Genomic DNA, 20,988 nt, shown 5'->3' on the forward strand with positions numbered 1-20,988 from the left:
TTTAATATTTTTTGAAATTTAATATTTTTTAAAAAATCTAGAACATTTTCTAATATTATTGAACATTTGTGGAATTTGGGGACAATTTTTTCAAATTCAGAATATTTTTAAATTCATGAACATTTTTAAGTCAAGATTTTTTTAAAAATGGGAACATTTTTGAAATCTGGGTTTTAAAAAAATATTCATGAGGCACTTTAAAATCATGATTTTAGAAAAGTCATGAACATTTTTTAAATTCTGACTTTTTTGTGAAATTCATTATTGGTTTTTGAAATTATTGATCCATTTTTATTTTAACTTGAAAACATTTTATAATTCATGATAAAAAATTGATTTTTTTAAAAAAACTTGAAAATTATTTTAAAATTTTCATTTTTCGAAGTTTCTATTGTTTGGGCATGCGGTACGCTACGTTAGCTAATTGCACCGCACAAAAAGGAACATGTTGTGGGGATAGATCATGTGAATGAGTTTTACCACTAGCCGCACAGTCACAATTGTGGATCCCTCGAACACCGCCTCCTGACCTCCTTGATGTTGTAGAGCTGGCGATGCGCATCCCCATCTCCTCCCCAAAGATCCCTCGAACATCTCCTCTTCGATCCCTTGAACACTTCCTCACGGTTCCCTCGAATAGTTTGCTAGAGCGTCGCAGATGTAACGCCTCCAAGGTAACTACATGTGCAGGGAGAAATATCGGGCGACGGGTTGCTAGGTCCGATCGCATGACGTGGGCATGGGAGTGACAACGGCTAGGTTGTGGGACTGGTTGAACCCTTTCTAGGGTTTCACCCCTCCACTTATATAGATGTCTGAGGTGGGCTCAACACTTGAGGCCCATTAGAACTTTATGACCAGTTTCCACCGGGATCCAATTCGAGTGGTCTCCTTCCCCTTGAGCGTGATCCTATAGGTTCACGTACACATGGACACAACCTGAATCGATAGTTGCTAGTAGCTCCTAACAGAACGTGCGAACATCCATCTGTGTGCAAAGTCATACTGGTGAACCTAGACAATGTGCCATATGCATCATTTATTTTGCTTCATGATATATGTGACCGAGCTCAAGGATCACACATTTCACCCTTTTTGGTAGCTCGTCCTCTCTTCATGAAACTGTTAGACATAGGTTTGAAATGGGTTAACACTTAAAGCAAGTCACATGGGTCATGCTTTCCGAATATGATCACTCATGAGGACCCATAGAATATCTCTCCAAATAGGAGGGGCACATCTCATCTTGGTCAACCAGGTCTCATGAAATGTTTCATGACTCACCCGGAAGTTGCCTTTATATTAACCACTTATGAGGCATTTAATAGAACCATAAGTGGGTCGGTCCTCATACCAAGAACATGTGAAGACCTCATGTCTAGGACAAGACTTATACACTGGACTAACGACTAAGAGATGGCAATATGTTGTTGCATCTCGAAGTGGGTCCGTCCGACTCGATGATCCCCATCCCTGAGTCCATACTATCGGATTAACATATCTATGCCCGACTTGTGAAACATAGTGGATGGGGGAGGTGACCGACGCAGGATGACGGGGGATGACATAGAGTGATTACGCTCACGGCTGCTGCCGGCATGACTAATTTCACCATGGTGGACGACTGGGGGGTGGGGGAGGGGGGCAGAGCTCGAAGAGACGCCCTTGTCCACAGGTAAGCGACAGAAGGCAACAAAGAATGTTAGCTTCTCGTCCGATGGCGCTTAGATTGAGTCCTCCACGAGCGTTGCCCAGTCGATAGGGTGTTTCTCGCTGCCAGAGCTGACCATGTTGGAAATATGCCCTAGAGGCAATGATAAAGTGGTTATTATTATATTTTCTTAATCATGATAAAGGTTTATTATTCATGCTATAATAGTATATATTGGAAACTTAAATACATGTGTGAATACATAAAAAATTACCAAGTCCCTAGTAAGCCTCTACTAGCTCGTTGATCAAAAGATGGTTAAGGTTTCCTGGCCATAGACATGAGTTGTCATTTGATAACGGGATCACATCATTAGGAGAGTGATGTGATGGACAAGACCCACCCGTTAGCATAGCATATGATCGTTCAGTTTATTGCTATTAGTTTCTTAATGTCAAGTACACGTTCCTTCGACCATGAGATCATGCAATTCCCGAACTCTGGAAGAATGCCTTGTGTTTATCAAATGTCACTTCATAACAGGGTGATCATAAAGGTGCTCTACAGGTATCTCCGAACATGTCTATTGGGTTGGCATGGATCGAGATTGGGATTTGTCATTTCATATGAACGAAAGGTATCTCTGGGCCCTCTCGGTAATACAGCGTCACAAGAAGCTTGCAAGCAAAGTGACTAAGGAGTTAGTTACAAGATGATGTATTATGGAACGAGTAAAGATACTTGCCGGTAACGAGATTGAACTAGGTACGAAGATACCGACGATCGAATCTCGGGCATGTAACATACCGGCAGACAAAGGGAATCACGTATGTTGTCATAATGTTTGACCGATAAAGATCTTCATAGAATATGTAGGAACCAATTGATGACCAACAAGTATAGGGGATCTATCGTAGTCCTTTCGATAAGTAAGAGTGTCGAACCCAATGAGGAGCAAAAGGAAATGACAAGCAGTTTTCAGTAAGGTTTTCTCTGCAAGCACTGAAATTGTAGGTAACAGATAGTTTTGTGATAAGATAATTTGTAACGAGTAACAAGCAATGAAAGTAAATAAAGTGCAGCAAGGTGGCCCAATCCTTTTCGTAGAAAATGACAAGCCTGGACAAATTCTTATAATGAGAAAAGCGCTCCCGAGGACACATGGGAATTATCTTCAAGCTAGTTTTCATCACGCTCATATGATTCGCGTTCGGTATTTTGATAATTTGATATGTGGGTGGACCGGTGCTTGGGTACTGCCCTTACTTGGACAAGCATCCCACTTATGATTAACCCCTATTGCAAGCATCCGCAACTACAAAAGAAGTATTAAGGTAAACCTAACCACAACATTAGACATATGGATCCAAATCAGCCCCTTATGAAGCAACACATAAAATTGGGTTTAAACTTCTGTCACTCTAGCAACCCATCATCTAACTATTACTTCCCAATGCCTTCATTTAGGCCCAAATAATGGTGAAGTGTCATGTAGTCGACGTTCACATAACACCACTAGAGGAGAGACAACATACATCTCATCAAAATATCGAACGAATACCAAATTCACATGACTACTAATAGCAAGACTTCACCCATGTCCTCAGGAACAAAAGTAACTACTCACAAAGCATATTCATGTTCATAATCAGAGGAGTATTAATATGCATTAAGGATCTGAACATATGATCTTCCACCAAGTAAACCAATTAGCATCAACTACAAGGACTAATCAACACTACTAGCAACCCACAGGTACCAATTTGTGGTTTTGATACAATATTGGATACAAGAGATGAACTAGGGAGGAGATGGTGCTGGTGAAGATGTTGATGGAGATTGACCCCCTTCCGATGAGAGGATCGTTGTTGATGACGGTGGTGATGATTTCCCCCTCCCGGAGGGAAGTTTCCCTGGCAGAACAGCTCCGCCGGAGCCCTAGATTGGTTCCGCCAAGGTTCCGCCTCGTGGCGGCGGAGTTTCGTCCCGTAAGCTTGCCTCTGATTTTATCCAGGGTAAAATCCTTCATATAGCAGAAGATGGGCACCAAAGGGCCACCAAGGGGCCCAGGAGACAGAGGGCGTGCCTAGTAGGGATGGGCGCGCCCCCCATCCTCCTGGCTAGGGTGTGGGCCCCCTCTGGTGTTTTCTTCGCTCATTAATTCTTATTAATTCCAAAAATGAATTCCGTGGAGTTTCAGGATTTTTGGAGCTGTGCAGAATAGGTTTCCAATATTTGCTCCTTTTCCAGCCAGAATTCCAGCTGCCGGCATCCTCCCTGTTCATGGTAAACCTTGTAAAATAAGAGAGAACAGCCATAAGTATTGAGACATAATGTGTAATAACAACCCATAATGCAATAAATATTGATATAAAAGCATGATGCAAAATGGACGTATCACCAATATGGACATCTAGGTCCCGCTATTGGTTATTGATCGGAGAAGCATCTCAGTCATGTCTACATCATTCTCGAACCCGTAGGGTCCGCACGCTTAACGTTCGTTGACAATATAGTACTATATGAGATATGTGTAATGGTGACCGAATATTGTTCGGAGTCCTAGATGAGATCACGGACATAATGAGGAGCTCCGGAATGTTCCAGAGGTAAAGATTGATATATAGGATGATAGTATTCAGTCACCAAAAGGGGCTCTAGAAGGCCACAGGGAGTTCTTAGGCCTAACAGGCCAAAAGGAGGGGAGCACACCAGCCCACAAGGGGGCTGGCGTGCCCCACCTCCTATCCGGTGGCCATAGGATGGAAGAAGGAGGGGCTGGCCCCCTCCTGCCTTTCTCCATGCAATGAAGAAGGAAGGGGAGGCGCCCCAAGGGCCGTCGGCCCCCTTTCCTTTCCCCCACGTGCCAAGTATGGAAGGGGGCGGGCGCCTTGGCATGCACCCTAGGGCAGCCGCCGGCCCTCCCTTGGGGCGCGCCCTAGGCTGCCTCCCCTCCCCCTCCACCTATATATATGATAGGAGGGGAGGGGGCGCCACACACCATGATTCACCAATCCGTGTGCCGGCACCCCCTTTCCCTCTAGTTCATCCTCCGCTCTAAATCCGTTGTGCTTGACGAAGCCCTGCAAAAATAGTTTCACCACCACCATCACCATGTTGTCATGCCATCGGTGCTCACCTACTACTTCGCCCCTCTTGTTGGATCAAGAAGTCGAGGACGTCATCGAGCTAACGTGTGCTGAACGTGGAGGTGCCGTACATTCGGTGCTTGATCGGAACGGATTGTGAAGGTGTAAGACTACATCAACTACGTTGATAAACGTTTCCGCTTAGAGATCTACAAGGGTATGTAGATGCTCTAGCCCTCTCGTAGCTATGCATATCCATGGATAGATCTTGCATGTGCATAGAAGTTTTTTTGTTTTCCATGCAATGTTTCCAAACAGTGGCATCATGAGCCAGGTCTATGCATAGACGATATGCACGAGTAGAACACAAAGGAGTTGTGGGCGGTTATGTTCATATTGCTTACCACATGTGTCTTATTTTGATTCAGCGGTATTATGGGATGAAGAGGCTCAGACCAACCTTACATTTCCACATACATGAGACCGGTTCCACCGACTAACATGCAACTTGTTTTGCATAAAGGTGGTTGGAGGGTGTCTGTTTCTCCCACTTTAGTTGAATCTAATTTGACTATGGTGGTCCTTGCAGAAGGTTAATTAGCAACTTGATAATCACTTGTGGTTGTGCGTAGGTAAGAACGGTTCTTGCTAGTTGCCCGTAGCAGCCATGTAAAACTTGCAACAACAAAGTAGAGGACATCTAACTTGTTTTCGCAGGGCATGTTGTGATGTGATATGGCCAAGACGTGTATGATATATGTTGATGTATGAGATGATCATGTTTTGTAATAAGTTCATGACTTGCATGTTGATGAGTACAACAACCGGCAAGAGCCCTAGGGTTGTCTTTAATTATTGTATGACCTGCGTGTCAATCACTAAGCGCCATGTAATTGCTTTACTTTATCGCTATGCGTTAGCAATAGTTGTAGTACCAATAGTTGGCGAGACGACCCCGATGCAATGATGGAGATCAAGGTGTCGCTGATACGTCCATTTTGCATCATGCTTTTATATTGATATTTATTGCATTACGGGTTGTTATTACACATTATGGTGCAATACTTATACTTTTTCTCTCTTATTTTACAAGATTTACATGAAGAGGGAGAATGCCGGTAGCTGGAATTCTAGACCAAAAAGGAGCAAATCTGACATACCTATTCTGCACAACTCCAAAAGTCCTAAAAATTTACAGGGAATTATTTTGGAATATATAAAAAATATTGGACGAAGAAATACTAGAGGGGGACCCACTAGGCGGCCACAAGCCTGGGGGGCGCACCCTCCCCCAAGGCGCGCCCCAGGGCTTGTGGGACCCCTGGCAGATCTCTGGTACCCATCGTATGCTATATGAAGCATTTTGACCTGGAAAAAATCACAAGGAAGCTTTTGGGACGAAGCGCCCCCGTCTCAAGGCGGAACGTGGGCAGAAGCAATCGAGGGCTCTGGCGGAGCTGTTCTACCGGGGAAACTTCCCTCCCAGAGGGGGAAATCGGAGCCATCGTCATCACCAATGATCCTCTCATCAAAGGGGGTCAATCTTCATCAACATCTTCACCAGCACCATCTCCTCTCAAACCCTAGTTCATCTCTTGTATTCAATCTTTGTCTCAAAACCTCAAATTGGTACCTGTGGGTTGCCAGTAGTGTTGATTACTCCTTGTAGTTGATGCTAGTTGGTTTATTTGGTGGAAGATCATATGTTCAGATCTGTAATGATATGGAATACCCCTATGATCTTGAACATGAACATGCTTTGTGAGTAGTTACGTTTCTTCTTGAGGACATAAGAGAAGTCTTATTATTAAGTAATCATGTGAATTTGGTATTCGTTCGATATTTTGATGAGATGTATGTTGTCTTTCCTCTAGTGGTGTTATGTGAAAGTTGACTACATGACACTTCACCATGATTTGGGACTAGGGGAAGGCATTGGGAAGTAATAAGTAGATGATGGGTTGCTAGAGTGACAGAAGCTTAAACCCTAGTTTATGTGTTGCTTCGTAATAGGCTGATTTCGATCCGCATGTTTCATGCTATGGTTAGATTTATCTTAATTCTTCTATCATAGTTGCAGATGCTTGAGAGAGTGGTTAATCATATGTGGGAGGCTTGTCCAAGTAAGGACATCACCCAAGCACCGGTCCACCCACATATCAAACTATCAGAGTAACGAACGTGAATCATATGAGCATGATTAAAACTAACTTGACAATAATTCTCATGTGTCCTTAGGAGCACTTTGCTTTATATAAGAGTTCGTCAAGGATTATACTTTGATACACAAAGCATTGGGACATCTTGCTGCACCTTTGTTACACTTGTTACTTGTTACCCGTTACGAATTATCTTGTCACAAAACTATCTGTTACCGATGACTTCAGTGCTTGCAGAAAATACCTTGCTGAAAACCACTTGTCATTTCCTTCTGATCCTCATTGGGTTCGACAGTCTTACTTATTGAAAGGACTACGATAGATACCCTATACTTGTGAGTCATGAGTCACGCCGGTGACGATGGAGATCATGCGATTGCTTTAGAGATGGAGATCAAAAGCACAAGATGATGATGGCCATATCATGTCACATATTTTGTTTGCATGTGATGTTTATCCTTTATGCATCTTATTTTCCTTAGAACGACGGTAGCATTATAAGATGACCCCATCACTTAATTTCAAGATAAAAGTGTTCTCACCGAGTATGCACCATTGCTAAAGTTCGTCGTTTTGAAGCACCTTGTGATGATCGTGTGTGATAGACTCTACGTTCACATACAACAGATGTATGCCAGTTTTGCACATGCAGAATACTTGGGTTAAACTTTACGAGCCTATAGCATGTACATACATGGTCTCGGAACACTGGAGACTGAAAGGTCGAATGTGAGTCATATAGTAGATATGATCAACATGGAGATGTTCACCATTGAAGACTACCCCATCTCATGGGATGATCATACATGGGTTAGTTGATTTGGATCATGTATCACTTAGACAACTTGAGGCATGTTGATTTAAGTGGGAGTTCGTTAGTAATTTGATTATTTGAACAAAAATTTATCATGAACTTAGTCCTAATATTTTTTGCAAATCTAGTTGTAGATCAATGGCCATGCTATCGTTCCTTTAAATTTTGATGCGTTCCTAGAGAAAGCTAAGTTGGAAGATGATGGTAGAAACTACACAGACTGGGTCCATAACTTGAGGATTACCCTCACTGCTGCACAGAAGAATTATGTCCTTGATGCACCGCTAGGTGAAACACCTGCTGTAGGAGCTTATGCAGATGTTTTGAATGTCTGGCAGGCTTGATCTGATGACTACTCGATAGTTTAGTGTGCCATGCTTTACGACTTGGAACTGGGACTTCAAAAGCGATTTGAATGCCATGGAGCATATGAGATGTTCCAAGAGCTGAAGTTGATATTTCAAGCTAATGCCCGGGTTGAGAGATATGAAGTCTCCAACAAGTTCTTTACCTGTAAGATGGAGGAGAATAGTTCTGTCACTGAACACATACTCAGAATGTTCGGGTACCTGATACGTCTTCAACGTATCTATAATTTTTGATTGTTCCATGCTATTATATTATCTGTTTAGGATGTTTTATATGCATTAATATGCTATTTTATATTATTTTTGGGACTAAGCTATTAACCTAGTGCCCAGTGCCAGTTTCTGTTTTTTTACCTTGTTTTTGACTTCTACAGAAAAGGAATATCAAACGGAGTCCAAATGGAATAAAACTTTACGATGATTTTTCTTGGACCAGAAGAAACCCACGAGACTTGGGGAGGGGGGGCCAAAAGACCCATGAGGGGCCCACAAGCCCTGGGGGCGCGCCCCTGGGGGGCGGCCAGGGGGCTTGTGGGCCCCCTGGCTCCTCTAACCCTAGCTCCAGCACTATAAATCCTCAAATATCCCCCCTATTCCAGAGGGCACACCAAAAATATCTCCTCGGTCGCAAGCTTCTGTTCTCGTGAGATCCCATCTTGGGGCCTTTTTGGCACTCTGCTGGAGGGGGATTCGATCATGGAGGGCCTCTACACCAACCTTGCTGCCCTTCTGATGATGCGTGAGTAGTTTGCCACGGACCTGACGGTCCATAGCTAGTAGCTAGATGGCTTCTTCTCTCTCTTTGATCTTCAATACAATGTTATCCTCGATGTTCTTGGAGATCTATTCGATGTAATCTTCTTTTGCAGTGCGTTTGTTGAGATCTGATGAATTGTGGATTTATGATCAAATTATCTATGAATATTATTTGAGTCTTTTCTGAGCTCTTTTATGCATGATTGAGATAGCTTAGTATTTCTCTCCGAACTCTCGATTTGGTTTGGCCTACTAGATTGGTATTTCTTGCAACGGGGGAGGTGCTTTGTGATGGGTTCAATCTTGCGGTGTCCTCACCCAGTGACAGAAGGGGTAGCAAGGCACACATTGTATTGTTGCCATTAAGGATAAAAAGATGTGGTTTATATCATATTGCTTATGTTTATCCCTCTACATCATGTCATCTTGGTTAAGGCGTTACTCTGTTCTTATCAACTTAATACTCTAGATGCAGGCAAGAGTCGGTCGATGTGTGGAGTAATAGTAGTAGATGCAGGTAGGAGTCGGTCTACTTGTCACGCACGTGATGCCTATATTCATGATCATTGCCTTAGATATCGTCATAACTTTGAGCTTTTCATCAATTGCTCAATAGTAATTTGTTTACCCACCGTATGCTTTCTTCGAGAGAGAAGCCTCTAGTGAAACCTAAGGCCCCCGGGTCTATTTTACATCATATTATTTTCAGATCTATGAAACTAAAAATCCAAAAATACCTTGCTGGAATTTATTTATATTTACTTTATTTTGTTATGTACTTATCTTTTATATCTATCTCTATTAGATCTCACCCTTGCAAATGACTGTGAAGGGATTGACAACCCCTTTTTCGCGTTGTGTGCTAGTGTTTGTTAGTTTGTGCAGGTGCATATATTGGCGACTTGCTTGTGCCTCCTACTGGATTGATACCTTGGTTCTTAACTGAGGGAAATACTTATCTCTACTTTGCTGCATCACCCTTTCCTCTTCAAGAGAAAAATCAACGCAAGCTCAAGAAGTAGCAGTACCACAACCACTTGACTCAGCTGGGAATTGATCTTCCAGTTGAGAGTGTTATTGATAGAGTTCTTCATTCACTACCACCAAGCTAAAAAGGCTTCGTGATGAACTATAATATGCAAGGGATGACGAAAGTGATTCCCGAGCTCTTCGCGATGCTGAAATCAGCGGAGGTAGAAATCAAGAAATAACATCAAGTGTTGATGGTTAACAAGACCACCAGTTTCAAGAAAAAGGGCAAGGAAAAGAAAGGGAACTTCAAGAAGACCGGCAATCAAGTTGCTGCTCCCGTGAAGAATCCTAAAGTTGGACCCAAGCCGGAAACTGAGTGCTTCTACTGCAAGGGAAATGGTCACTGGAAGCAGAACTGCCCCAAGTACTTGGCAGATAAGAAGGATGGTAAAGTGAATAAAGGTATATTTGATATACATGTTATTTATGTGTTCCTTACTAGTGCTCGTAGTAGCGTCTGGGAATTTGATATTGGTTCGGTTGCTCATATTTGTAACTTGAAACAGGAGCTGCGAAATAAATGAAGTTTGGCTAAGGACAAGGCAACGATGCGGGCCGGGAATGGTTCCAAGGTTGATGTGATCGTCATCGGCACCCTACCTCTACATCTACCTTTGGAATTAGTTTTAAACCTCAATAATTGTTATTTGGTGCCAGCGTTGAGCATGAACATTATATCTGAATCTTGTTTATTGCGAGACGGTTATTCCTTTAAGTCAAAGAATAATGGATGTTCTATTTATATGGGTAACATCTTTTATGGTCATGCAACCTTAGTGAATGGTCTATTCTTGTTGAATCTCAGTTGTAGTGATACACATATTCATAATATTGATGCCAAAAGATGCAAAGTTGATAATGATAGTGCAACATACTTGTGGCACTGCCGTTTAGGTCATATTGGTGTAAAGCGCATGAAGAAACTCCATGTGGATGGACTTTTGGAATCACTTGATTATGAATCATTTGATACTTGCGAACCATGCCTCATGGGTAAGATGACTAAAACTCTGTTCTCTGGAACAATGCAGCAAGCTAATGACTTATTGGAAATAATACATATCGATATATGTGGTCCGATGAGTGTTGAAGCACGCGGCGGGTATCATTATTTTCTAACCTTCACAGATGATTTGAGTAGGTATGGGTATATCTACTTGATGAAACACAAGTCTGAAACATTTGAAAAGTTCAAAGAATTTCAGAGTGAAGTGGAGAATCATCGTAATAAGAAAATAAAGTTCCTACGATCTCATCGCGGAGGTGAATATTTGAGTTACGAGTTTGGCCTTCATTTAAGACAATGTGGAATTGTTTCACAACTCAAGCCACCTGGAACAGCACAGCGTAATGGTGTGTCCGAACGCCGTAACCGTACTTTATTATATATGGTGTGTTCTATGATGTCTCTTACCGATTTACCGCTATTGTTTTGGGGTTATGCATTAGAGACAACCGCATTCACGTTAAATAGGGCACCATCTAAATCCGTTGAGACGACACCATATGAACTATGGTTGTGCAAGAAACCTAAGCTGTCGTTTCTCATAGTTTGGGATGCGACGCTTATGTCAAAAGGCTTTAGCCTGATAAGCTCGAACCCAAAGCAGAGAAGTGTATCTTCATAGGATACCCTAAAGAAACTATTGGGTATACCTTCTATCACATATCCGAAGGCAAGATCTTTGTTGCTAAGAATGGGCCATTTCTAGAGAAGGAGTTTCTCTCGAAAGAAGTGAGTGGGAGGAAAGTAGAACTTGATGAGGTAGTTGTACCTTCTCTCGAATTGGAAAGTAGCACAATAGAGAAAACCGTTCCCGTGATGCCTACACCAACCAGAGAGGAAGCAAATGATGATCATGAAACTTTGGATCAAGTTACTACTGAACCTTGTAGGTCGACCAGAACACATACCACACCAGAGTGTTACGGTAATCCTGTCCTGGAAGTCATGTTGTTAGACAACAACGAAACTACAAACTATGAAGAAGCTATGATGAGCCCAAATTCCAATAAATGGCTTGAGGCTATAAAATCCGAGATAGGATCCATGTATGAGAACAAAGTGTTGACTTTGGTGGACTTGCCTGATGATCAGCAAGCCATTGAGAATAAATGGATCTTCAAAAAGGAGACGAACGTTGATGGTTACTATATCATTGTCTACAAAGCTCGACTTGTTGCAAAAGGTTTTCGATAAGTTCAAGGGGTTGACTATGATGGGACTTACTCACCCGTAGCGATTCTTAAGTCTGTCAGAATCATGTTAGCAATTGCCGCATTTTATGATTATGAAATCTGGCAATGGACGTCAAAAATACATTCGTTAATAGGTTTCTTAAAGAAGAGTTGTATATGATGCAACTAGAAGGTTTTGTCGATCCTAAGGGTGCTAACAAAGTGTGCAAGCTCCAGCGATCCATCTATGGACTGGTGCAAGCATCTTGGAGTTGGAATATATGCTCTGATGAGGTGATCAAAGCATTTGGTTTTATATAGACTTACGGTGAAGCCTGTATTTACAAGAAAGTGAATGGGAGCTCTGTAGCATTTCTGATATTATATGTGGATGACATATTGCTGACTGGAAATGATATAGAATTTCTGGATAGCATAAAAGGATATTTGAATAAGAATTTTTCAATGGAAGACCTCGGTGAAGCTGCTTACATATTGGGCATCAAGATCTATAGGGATAGATCAAGACACTTGTTAGGACTTTCACAAAGCACATACCTTGACAAAGTTCTGAACAAGTTCAAAACGGACCAGTCAAAGAAAGGGTTATTGCCTGTGTTGCAAGGTGTGAAATTGAGTCAGACTCAAAGTCCAACCACGACGGAAGATAGAGAGAGAAGGGAAGTCATTCCCTATGCCTCAGCCATAGGTTGTATAACGTATGCCATGCTGTGTACCAGACCTGATGTGTGCCTTGCCATAAGATTGGTAGGGAGGTACCAAAGTAATCTAGGAGTGGATCACTGGACACTGGTCAAGAATATCCTGAACTACATGAAAAGGACCAAGGATATATTTCTCGTTTATGGAGGTGACGAAAAGCTCATCGTAAAGGGTTATGTCGATGCTAGCCTCGACACAGATCCGGATGACTCGAAGTCGCAAAACGGATACATATTTATATTGAATGGTGGAGCTGTCAGTTGGTGCAGTTCTAAGCAAAGCGTCGTGGCGGGATCTTCATGTGAAGCGGAGTGCATAGCTACTTCTAAAGCAGTGCATGAACACATCAAGCAACGCTTCAACTGCATTCGTGAAAAAGGCAAGACCCGTTGACTAAACCTCTTCCACGGGCCAAACATGATCAACACCAAGACTCCATGAGTGTTAGCTTCATTACTATGTAATCTGGATTATTGACTCTAGTGCAAGTGGGAGACTGTTGGAAATATGCCCTAGAGTCAATAATAAAGTGTTTATTATTATATTTCATTAATCATGATAACGGTTTATTATTCATGCTATAATTGTATTGATCGGGAACTTAAATACATGTGTGTGAATACATAAACAAATACAAAGTCCCTAGTAAGCCTCTACTAGCTCGTTGATCAAAAGATGGTTAAGGTTTCCTGAACATAGACATGAGTTGTCGTTTGATAACGGGATCACATCATTAGGAGAATTATGTGATGGACAAGACTCATCCGTTAGCATAGCATACGATCGTTCAGTTTATTGCTACTGCTTTCTTAATGTCAAATACATGTTCCTTCGACCGCGAGATCATGCAACTCCCGGACTCCAGAAGAATGCCTTGTGTGTATCAAACGTCACTTCGTAACTTGGTAATCATAAAGGTGTTCTGCAGGTATCGCCGAAGGTGTCCATTGAGTTGGCATCAATCGATATTGGGATTTGTCATTCCGTATGACAGAAAGGTATCTCTGGGCCCTCTCGGTAATACAACATTACAAGAATCTTGCAAGCAAAGTGACTAAGGAGTTAGTTACAAGATGATGTATTACGAAACGAGTAAAGAGACTTGCCGGTAATGAGATTTAACAAGGTATGGAGATACCGACGACCGAATCTTGGGCAAGTAACATACCGACAGACAAAGGGAATTAGGTATGTTGTCCTAAAGGTTCGACCGATAAAGATCATCATAGAATATGTAGGAACCAATATGGACATCTAGGTCCCGCTATTGGTTATTGACCGGAGAAGTGTCTCAATCATGTCTACATTATTCTCAAACCCATAGGGTCCCGCACACTTAACGTCGTTGACGATATAATACTATATGAGTTATGTATGATGGCGACCGAATATTGTTCGGAGTTCCGAATGAGATCACGGACATGACAAGGAGCTCCGAAATGGTTCGGAGGTAAAGATTGATATATAGGATGATAGTATTCGGTCCCCGGAAGGGTTCCAGAATACACCGGATAATTATCGGATCACCGGAAGGGAGGGGGCACCACACAACAGGATTCACCAAGCCGTATGCCAGCGCCCCCTCTCCCTCTAGTTCATCCTCCGCTCTAAATCTGTTGTGCTTGATGACGCCCTGTGGAAATAGTTTCACCGCCACCGTCACCACGCCACCGTGCTGCCGGAACTCATCTACTACTTCGCCCCTCTTGATGGATCAAGAAGGCGAGGATGTCATCGAGTTGAATGTGTGCTGAATGTGGAGGTGTCGTACGTTCGATGCTTGATCGGAATGGATCGTGAAGATGAACGACTACATCAACCGCGTGTGTTCTCCCCGTTCAGCACACATTCGATGCTTAGCGATCTACAAGGGTATGTAGATGCTCTCCCCCTCTCGTAGCTATGCATCTTCATGGATAGATCTTGCGTGTGCGTAATTTTTTTATTTTCCATGCAACGTTTCCCAACAGACCATGTCAAGAGGAGGGGACAGTGAGGGCGGGACAAGGAGGGGTGGGGAGGAGACAGGCAGTGTAGCGTTCGAGAGTGTGGATGGAGGCTTTGGGTTTGGTCGAAGGTGGTGGATATGTGATGACGGGATGGGCCATCGGGGGCCGGCCTGACGTGGCGAATGCGTCCGTGTGCATTGGGTCCGTCCCATATCCGCCCAAAATATAGACTGGGTTTGGCCGTTTGGGAGTGCCGACGGCCCGAACATATATAACCGGTTTGAAGGTTCTGGTTGGGCGGCTATTTTATGATCGAACAATGACCAAAGCGTCATCCCAAGCGTATAGGGGAATTTGAGAGGTCCGGATTCGATTGTAGTCTGAGTTGATGCGCTGGCGGCTTCCCTCCCAATCTCGGATGTACGTCTACCACGACGATCTGTTATAGGCTCACCGACACTTGTGTGCGCTGGTTAGGTTCCGTGCAAGCAACCAAAGCAGCTAAAGATTCCAAGCTCCAGCACCAAACCAGCAACACGACACTACCTGCACAGTTAACAATTGGTCACGTCGAAATCGTGTGACACATTCGACACCCGCGAGAAGCGTCATCCTGGTACTTGGGTCGTTGGCTCCGCGCTATCACCCAACAGCACCGAGGTCGTGACCATTCCCTTGTCTCTGACATGAGGACGTACACCTTTGCGGCTTTGCTACTTCACTCTTGATTTTTCCTTCTCATCACCAAGGCACTAACCCATAATACTGAGGCTTGGCTGCATCAACTTATCATTCGATGAACTACTTTAGAATGCTTGGAACGCGGGGCATTCTGCATAGAAATTTTAAGTCGATTTGTTCGGTAAAGATGAGCCACCTTTGGCATTTCTACCTACTTATTTGGCCACCGGATGGGAACTGAAAGGTCAAGTCACCGGTTGCAAAAAAGAAGGTCACCTGTTCTTCAAATTTTGTCGGCCTTGGAACGGTAGAAGGATTAAGGAAGAGTATACATAGACGATGACCACCTCTGTCCTGCAGTTATTCGCGATTCGTCTATGGCAGCCAGCTGGATTGCAAGGACGGGATAAATTGACGGGTCAAGAATAATAGCGACTCCATGCTTGGGAAGGAATTTACGGAGAAAAGAAAAGAAAATCCCTGGGCAGGACTAGCAGCCAGCTAGTGTGGATGTTGTGACATTCATAGGTATTTCAATGATGCCAAAAGTTGGGAGCAAAATGATACTGTACTCGCATGTAAGTATTGTGAAGATTTCTTCAAACATTTCATACGTGTGCGCTATGAGGTCAAGTGTATACCCGCAGATCTAGTTAAAAACACAGATAATTTCTAACCTGTGAAAAAGACGACACCATTAATTATTTAGAATTAGCTAATTTACATGGACAAAAACCACTAGAGAATAGCCTGTACACCTTGCGGGTTTATATTCGAAAAAAAAATAACAGTACAGTACACAAGTCGAGGGGAGACTTGTTGGTAGCTTCCCACCAAGCCCAGCTTCGATCCTTCGGCATCCTATACCAATCTCATCATTGCCCACGGAGTACCATCTAGCTGTGTCTACCTGTCCCCCATATCTACGCGTATCCTTCTTTCACTTTATACGTTTCTTCACTATCCGTTTGCCATTATTCTTGCTCGGTTTACCATTACTTTCGGTGACCAAGCTGTAATTAAACACTAACGAGATGGTGTAAAAAAAGGAGGGAACCCGTGAACGAAACGGAGGACGAGTGTGGGGAGACAGTGGTGAGCTAGTTGGTGTCCACCAAGGCGTCGTGGAAAGCGCCGACACGGTCGGGCGTCACGCACTGCGTGATGAGGCGGGCGCCTGGCTTGTGTACCCAGGGCTTGACGAGGACGCACGTGGCGATGTAGTCCAGGTTTGTCAGCGGCACGACGTGGGCGGGAGGGCCCCACCCGTAGTCCACCTCGGCGAAGCCCAGCCGCGTCCAGTCGGAGACGAGCAGCGTCCGGTAGTCGGAGGTGATCTGGTACGGGTCCACGCTGGCCATCTCGCCGGCGCCCCACCGCGCGAACTCCGTGGGCAGCCGCTTCTTCCCCTCCTTGATGATCTTCACGACGTCGGTGATGGTGGAGGACGCCACCTTCCCGGCGGTGGAGGAGACGCGCATTATGTAGTAGCAGTTGCCGTAGAAGCCGGCGCCCCCGGAGGGAAGGCGGGCGTGGAGGAGCGGCCGCGCGTTCATCGCGAAGCAGAGGTGCACGGGGGAGCCCTCGTCGAAGCAAACGGCGCGCGTGCGGCTCTGCCAGGCCTTGGCGATGAGCACCTCGAACGCTGAGCACCGGGCGCCACCGGTGGCCGCCGCGAACTGGCCCTTGAAGTGGTTGATGTAGTCGGCGGAGATGTCTATGGCGAGGTATTCGAGCCGCTTGGCGCCCGCGGGGTCCGGGAGGCTGCCGACGAGGGCGCCGGCCGGATCAGGGATCGCGTCGCGGCCCCACACCGGTGCCACCGAGATGCGGGCCGCCCCGCGCGCCAGCTCCCCCACCGCGCCCATGAACTGCGCCGCCCCGGGCCCGTCGGCCACCGCGTGGCTGAACCGGAACCCCACCACGAAGCCGCCGCAATCGAACGTCGTGACCTGCGTGTCGCGTCCACCACGCCCAGTTTAGCTCGCAGTCAGTAAAATCCAATCCACCACCGACACAGCGCAATGCGACTCGAATCCAGCAAGTACCTGGACAAGCAAGATGAGCTTGCTCTCCTCCTCACGGCTGGGCTTGGGGCGCGGGTGGGGGAGCAGCTCGTCCTTGTCGACGGCGAGCGGGTACTCGAGATAGTCCACGTCCTCTAGCCGACACCTGACGGCAGCCTCAATAAACCACACGCCACCGTCGGTGCAGTCCACCTGCAGCTCGCCGGCGTCGGTCACCGTGAGACGGCCCGCCAGCGGGTAGTACGCCACCAGCGCCCTCGCCAGGGCCTGCTCCACGGCCCTCGCGGGGCTGTCACCCTCCCTGGCCATGTCGGGCTTGAACACGTGCAGCGACTCGATGAGCGCCATCTGGGTGGGGTAGCGGTCGAGCCACGACAGGCGCAGAGGGCTCTCCGGCGTCGGAGCCGCCGGCGCCACCAGGCGCTGCCCGAGCCGCTCCACTGGCACGGGCTTTGCCGCCGCGGCCGCCATTTGGAACGGGGGAGGGCCGGAGGAGGACACACCTTCGGGTTGGTTTGAGGTGTGACGGTGAGCTGTTGTTGCTGTGGTGGGTACGTGTGTTGATGGAGTGAATTGAATTGAAGTGCGGGGGTTTGGTTTGGATTTAATTCAGCAAGATGCGTGGGTTTATATAGGTGTCTGGGTGTTCGGTAGAGACTGGTGTCTGGGTTTATATAGGGAGCAATGCAGCATGAATTTTATTTTTATTTTGTCCGAATTGTATGTACACCAATTTAGTGAACATTGTTCCACATGCACCCTTATGAATAGTAAAGTCGAAAAACATACTTAAATTTTTTTGAATATTTTTTATGTTCTATGTAGAAATAACATTCATGGTATTCTGGACAAAAATGATAAAATTGAAGCTAGATTGAAAAACAACGTCAATGAATAGTAAGATCTCAATTGTAATTTCTTCACTAAGAATATTGCGGGTGTCAATACTTAGCGAAAATTCATACGTGAGTAGAATGGATGACCAGGTTTGATACAGAAAATTCTAGATTGTAACTCCAACAATTCTGAAAAATGAGGACGACATAGGAAATTTGTATATCAATCATGTGTAAAAAATTCAGAAACTTTCGTAGCTCCAGTGATTTTAAAATTTTCTGCTATTGGACGTAAAAGTTTCTGTTAACGCACAAAATCAAAGCAACTAGCACCCAAACCATCCTAAAGGCTTTACTTGGCACAAACACTAATTAAAACACAAAAAATACAATCATTACAGAAGTATAATTGTATATTTATTAAATAACATAAAGGAAAATCATTGGGTTGTCTCCCAGCAAGCTTTTTCTTTATAGCCATTAAGATAGCCTTTGAGATTTCAATGATGCCCACATAAATGATAAGAATTGAAGCGCAATGAGAGCATCATAAAACATGTGGCAAACACATTAAAGTTTAACATACTTCCTATGCATGGGAATTTTATAAGCAAGCAAATTATCAAGACGATAAATATTTAGCATATGCAAAGGAGAGGAATAAAACATTGACAATCTCAACATAAAGAGAGGAAATTTAATAACATAAAAGTTTCTATAGCCATATTTTCCTCTCTCGTAATAATTACGTGTAGGATCATAATCAAATTCAATAATACAACTATCATATAAAATTTTCTCTTCATGATTCACATGCATAAAAGTTTTATAATATCCAAAATAGTGGGATTAACATCAATTAAAGTCGTGACCTCTCCAAACCCACTTTCATAAAAAATTCATAAGATTGAACACTCTCCAAAGATGTGGGACCATTTTACCTAAAGTTGACGCTCTTTCAAACCCACTTTCAATATTATTATTGCAATATTTATTATCAATATCATATTCATCATGAGGGCTAAATAAATTTTCAAGATCATAAGAAGCATTATCAACCCAATCATGATAATTGCAATATGTTGTGGACATAACAAAATTAGCATCCCCAAGCTTGTAGCTTTGCATATTATTAGCACAATTGACATCAATAGAATTTATAATAACATCATTGCAATCATGCTTTTCATTCAAGGAGCTATCAAGTGTGGGTGCAATAGCAATAAATTTTGTTTTGAACATAAGGAACTATATCAAGTTCATCACCATAAGCATCATTAATGTTGGCATCATGGTCATAAGAATAGCAAGCTTGTTGGCATCACATTCATTAAGAGGGGATATTTCAACCAAATCAACGAAATCATAATTATCTATAGTTTCATGCATATCATTATTTTCTACCAAAGCATTCATTCTCCCAATGAATTCACTAATATAGGAATTATATGCATAGTTTTCATAACAATATTTAAGTAGTGCAAAATTTTCAGATTTGTAGAGGGTAATATCATACTTTTCAATCAAAGAAGCAACTTCATAGGCACCCTTAGAAGCAACAAATTCTTCAATTTGTTCGATGTCATAGTAACTATAATCATCCTTGGCACAAGAAGATAAGATTTCATTATCATTAAACTCACATAAATAGGGAAGGTGTTTTTTAGGGTTCTTAGAGCAATAAGTAAGATCATAAATTTCACACAGATTCCAAGCATAGCATAGCAAACAATTTATTTGATGCCATAAGAGTCTCCCCTTTTGAGACAAATGGTGATACACAAAATGAGCATGGCCATCTAAAGATTTTCCATCAACTAAGCTAGTTGGGGTTTCAGCACGAGCACAAATGGATCGAAGATGATCCAAGTAGAAAACTTTAAGTGGATCCATAGTTATCTTTTATTTTCCATTTCCTTTCTGTTTTTGAGTCATGAAGGCAAAAAGCAAGCAAACTGGCAAAAAGGCAAATATTTTTGTATTTTTGTGAAAACTTTTTAGAAGTGGGGGAGATAAAAATGAGATGCAAATGGCAAATAAAGTAAATTGCAAGGAGATGAAAGTTTATGCGTAGGTACTTGATAGATGTTGATGATGTATCCCCTGCAACGGCGCCAGAAATTGGCAAGTTGACGGGAGGCGTGAATCCTCCCCGGCAACAACGCTAGAAATTATTCCCGCTACTTGTAATCTGCGTTGGGATTTCTCCGAAGAGGAGGGAATGATGCATCATAGCAGAGGTAAGTATTTCCCTAGCTCGGTTATGAAACCAAGTTTATCAATCCAGTAGGAGAACCAAGCAACACTATGTAAACAACACCTGCACACAAACAACAAATACTTGCAACCCGACGCGTAAAGGGGTTGTCAATCCCTTAACGATATTGAGATAGATTAAATTGTATGAGATTTGATAAATGGATCTAACTAAAACACAAAATAAAATAAATAAAAGAAAATTACAACAAGGTATTTTTGGTTTTAATATATGATAGGAAATTAACCTGGGGGCCATAGTTTTCACTAGAGGCTTCTTTAGAGAAAATAGCATACGGTGGGTAAACAAATTACTGTTGGGCAATTGATAGAAAAGCAAATAATTATGATGATACACAAGGCAATGATCATGTATATAGGCATCATGTCCAAGATTAGTAGACCAAAACGATTTTGTATCTACTATTATTACTCCACACGTCGACCGCTATCTAGCATGCGTCTAGTG

The 20,988-nt window shown here is 43.4% G+C and overlaps 1 protein-coding gene across 1 annotated transcript; it reads right to left on the reverse strand.

The window, feature by feature from the left end:
* Positions 1 to 16,146: 16,146 nt before the first annotated feature.
* On the reverse strand, positions 16,147 to 18,057 carry LOC123114896 (acyl transferase 7). The gene is made up of 2 exons (XM_044536271.1): positions 17,449 to 18,057; positions 16,147 to 17,352 (listed from the first exon to the last, which is right to left on the reverse strand). The coding sequence occupies exons 1-2, from the start codon at positions 17,896 to 17,898 to the stop codon at positions 16,501 to 16,503; spliced, it is 1,302 nt and encodes a 433-aa protein (XP_044392206.1). The 5' UTR covers positions 17,899 to 18,057; the 3' UTR covers positions 16,147 to 16,500.
* Positions 18,058 to 20,988: the final 2,931 nt, after the last annotated feature.

This window comes from Triticum aestivum, chromosome 1B (genome assembly GCF_018294505.1).
Source record: "Triticum aestivum cultivar Chinese Spring chromosome 1B, IWGSC CS RefSeq v2.1, whole genome shotgun sequence".
NCBI classification, from domain to species: domain Eukaryota; kingdom Viridiplantae; phylum Streptophyta; class Magnoliopsida; order Poales; family Poaceae; genus Triticum; species Triticum aestivum.

Bases quoted from the DNA above. Each gene is read 5' to 3' on its own strand.
- LOC123114896 (XM_044536271.1), bottom strand. From the start codon at position 17,898: ATGGCGGCCGCGGCGGCAAAGCCCGTGCCAGTGGAGCGGCTCGGGCAG. The intron at 17,353-17,448 runs GTACTTGCTGGA...CGCGACACGCAG, and splicing joins AGCTCATCTTGCTTGTCCAG to GTCACGACGTTCGATTGCGG.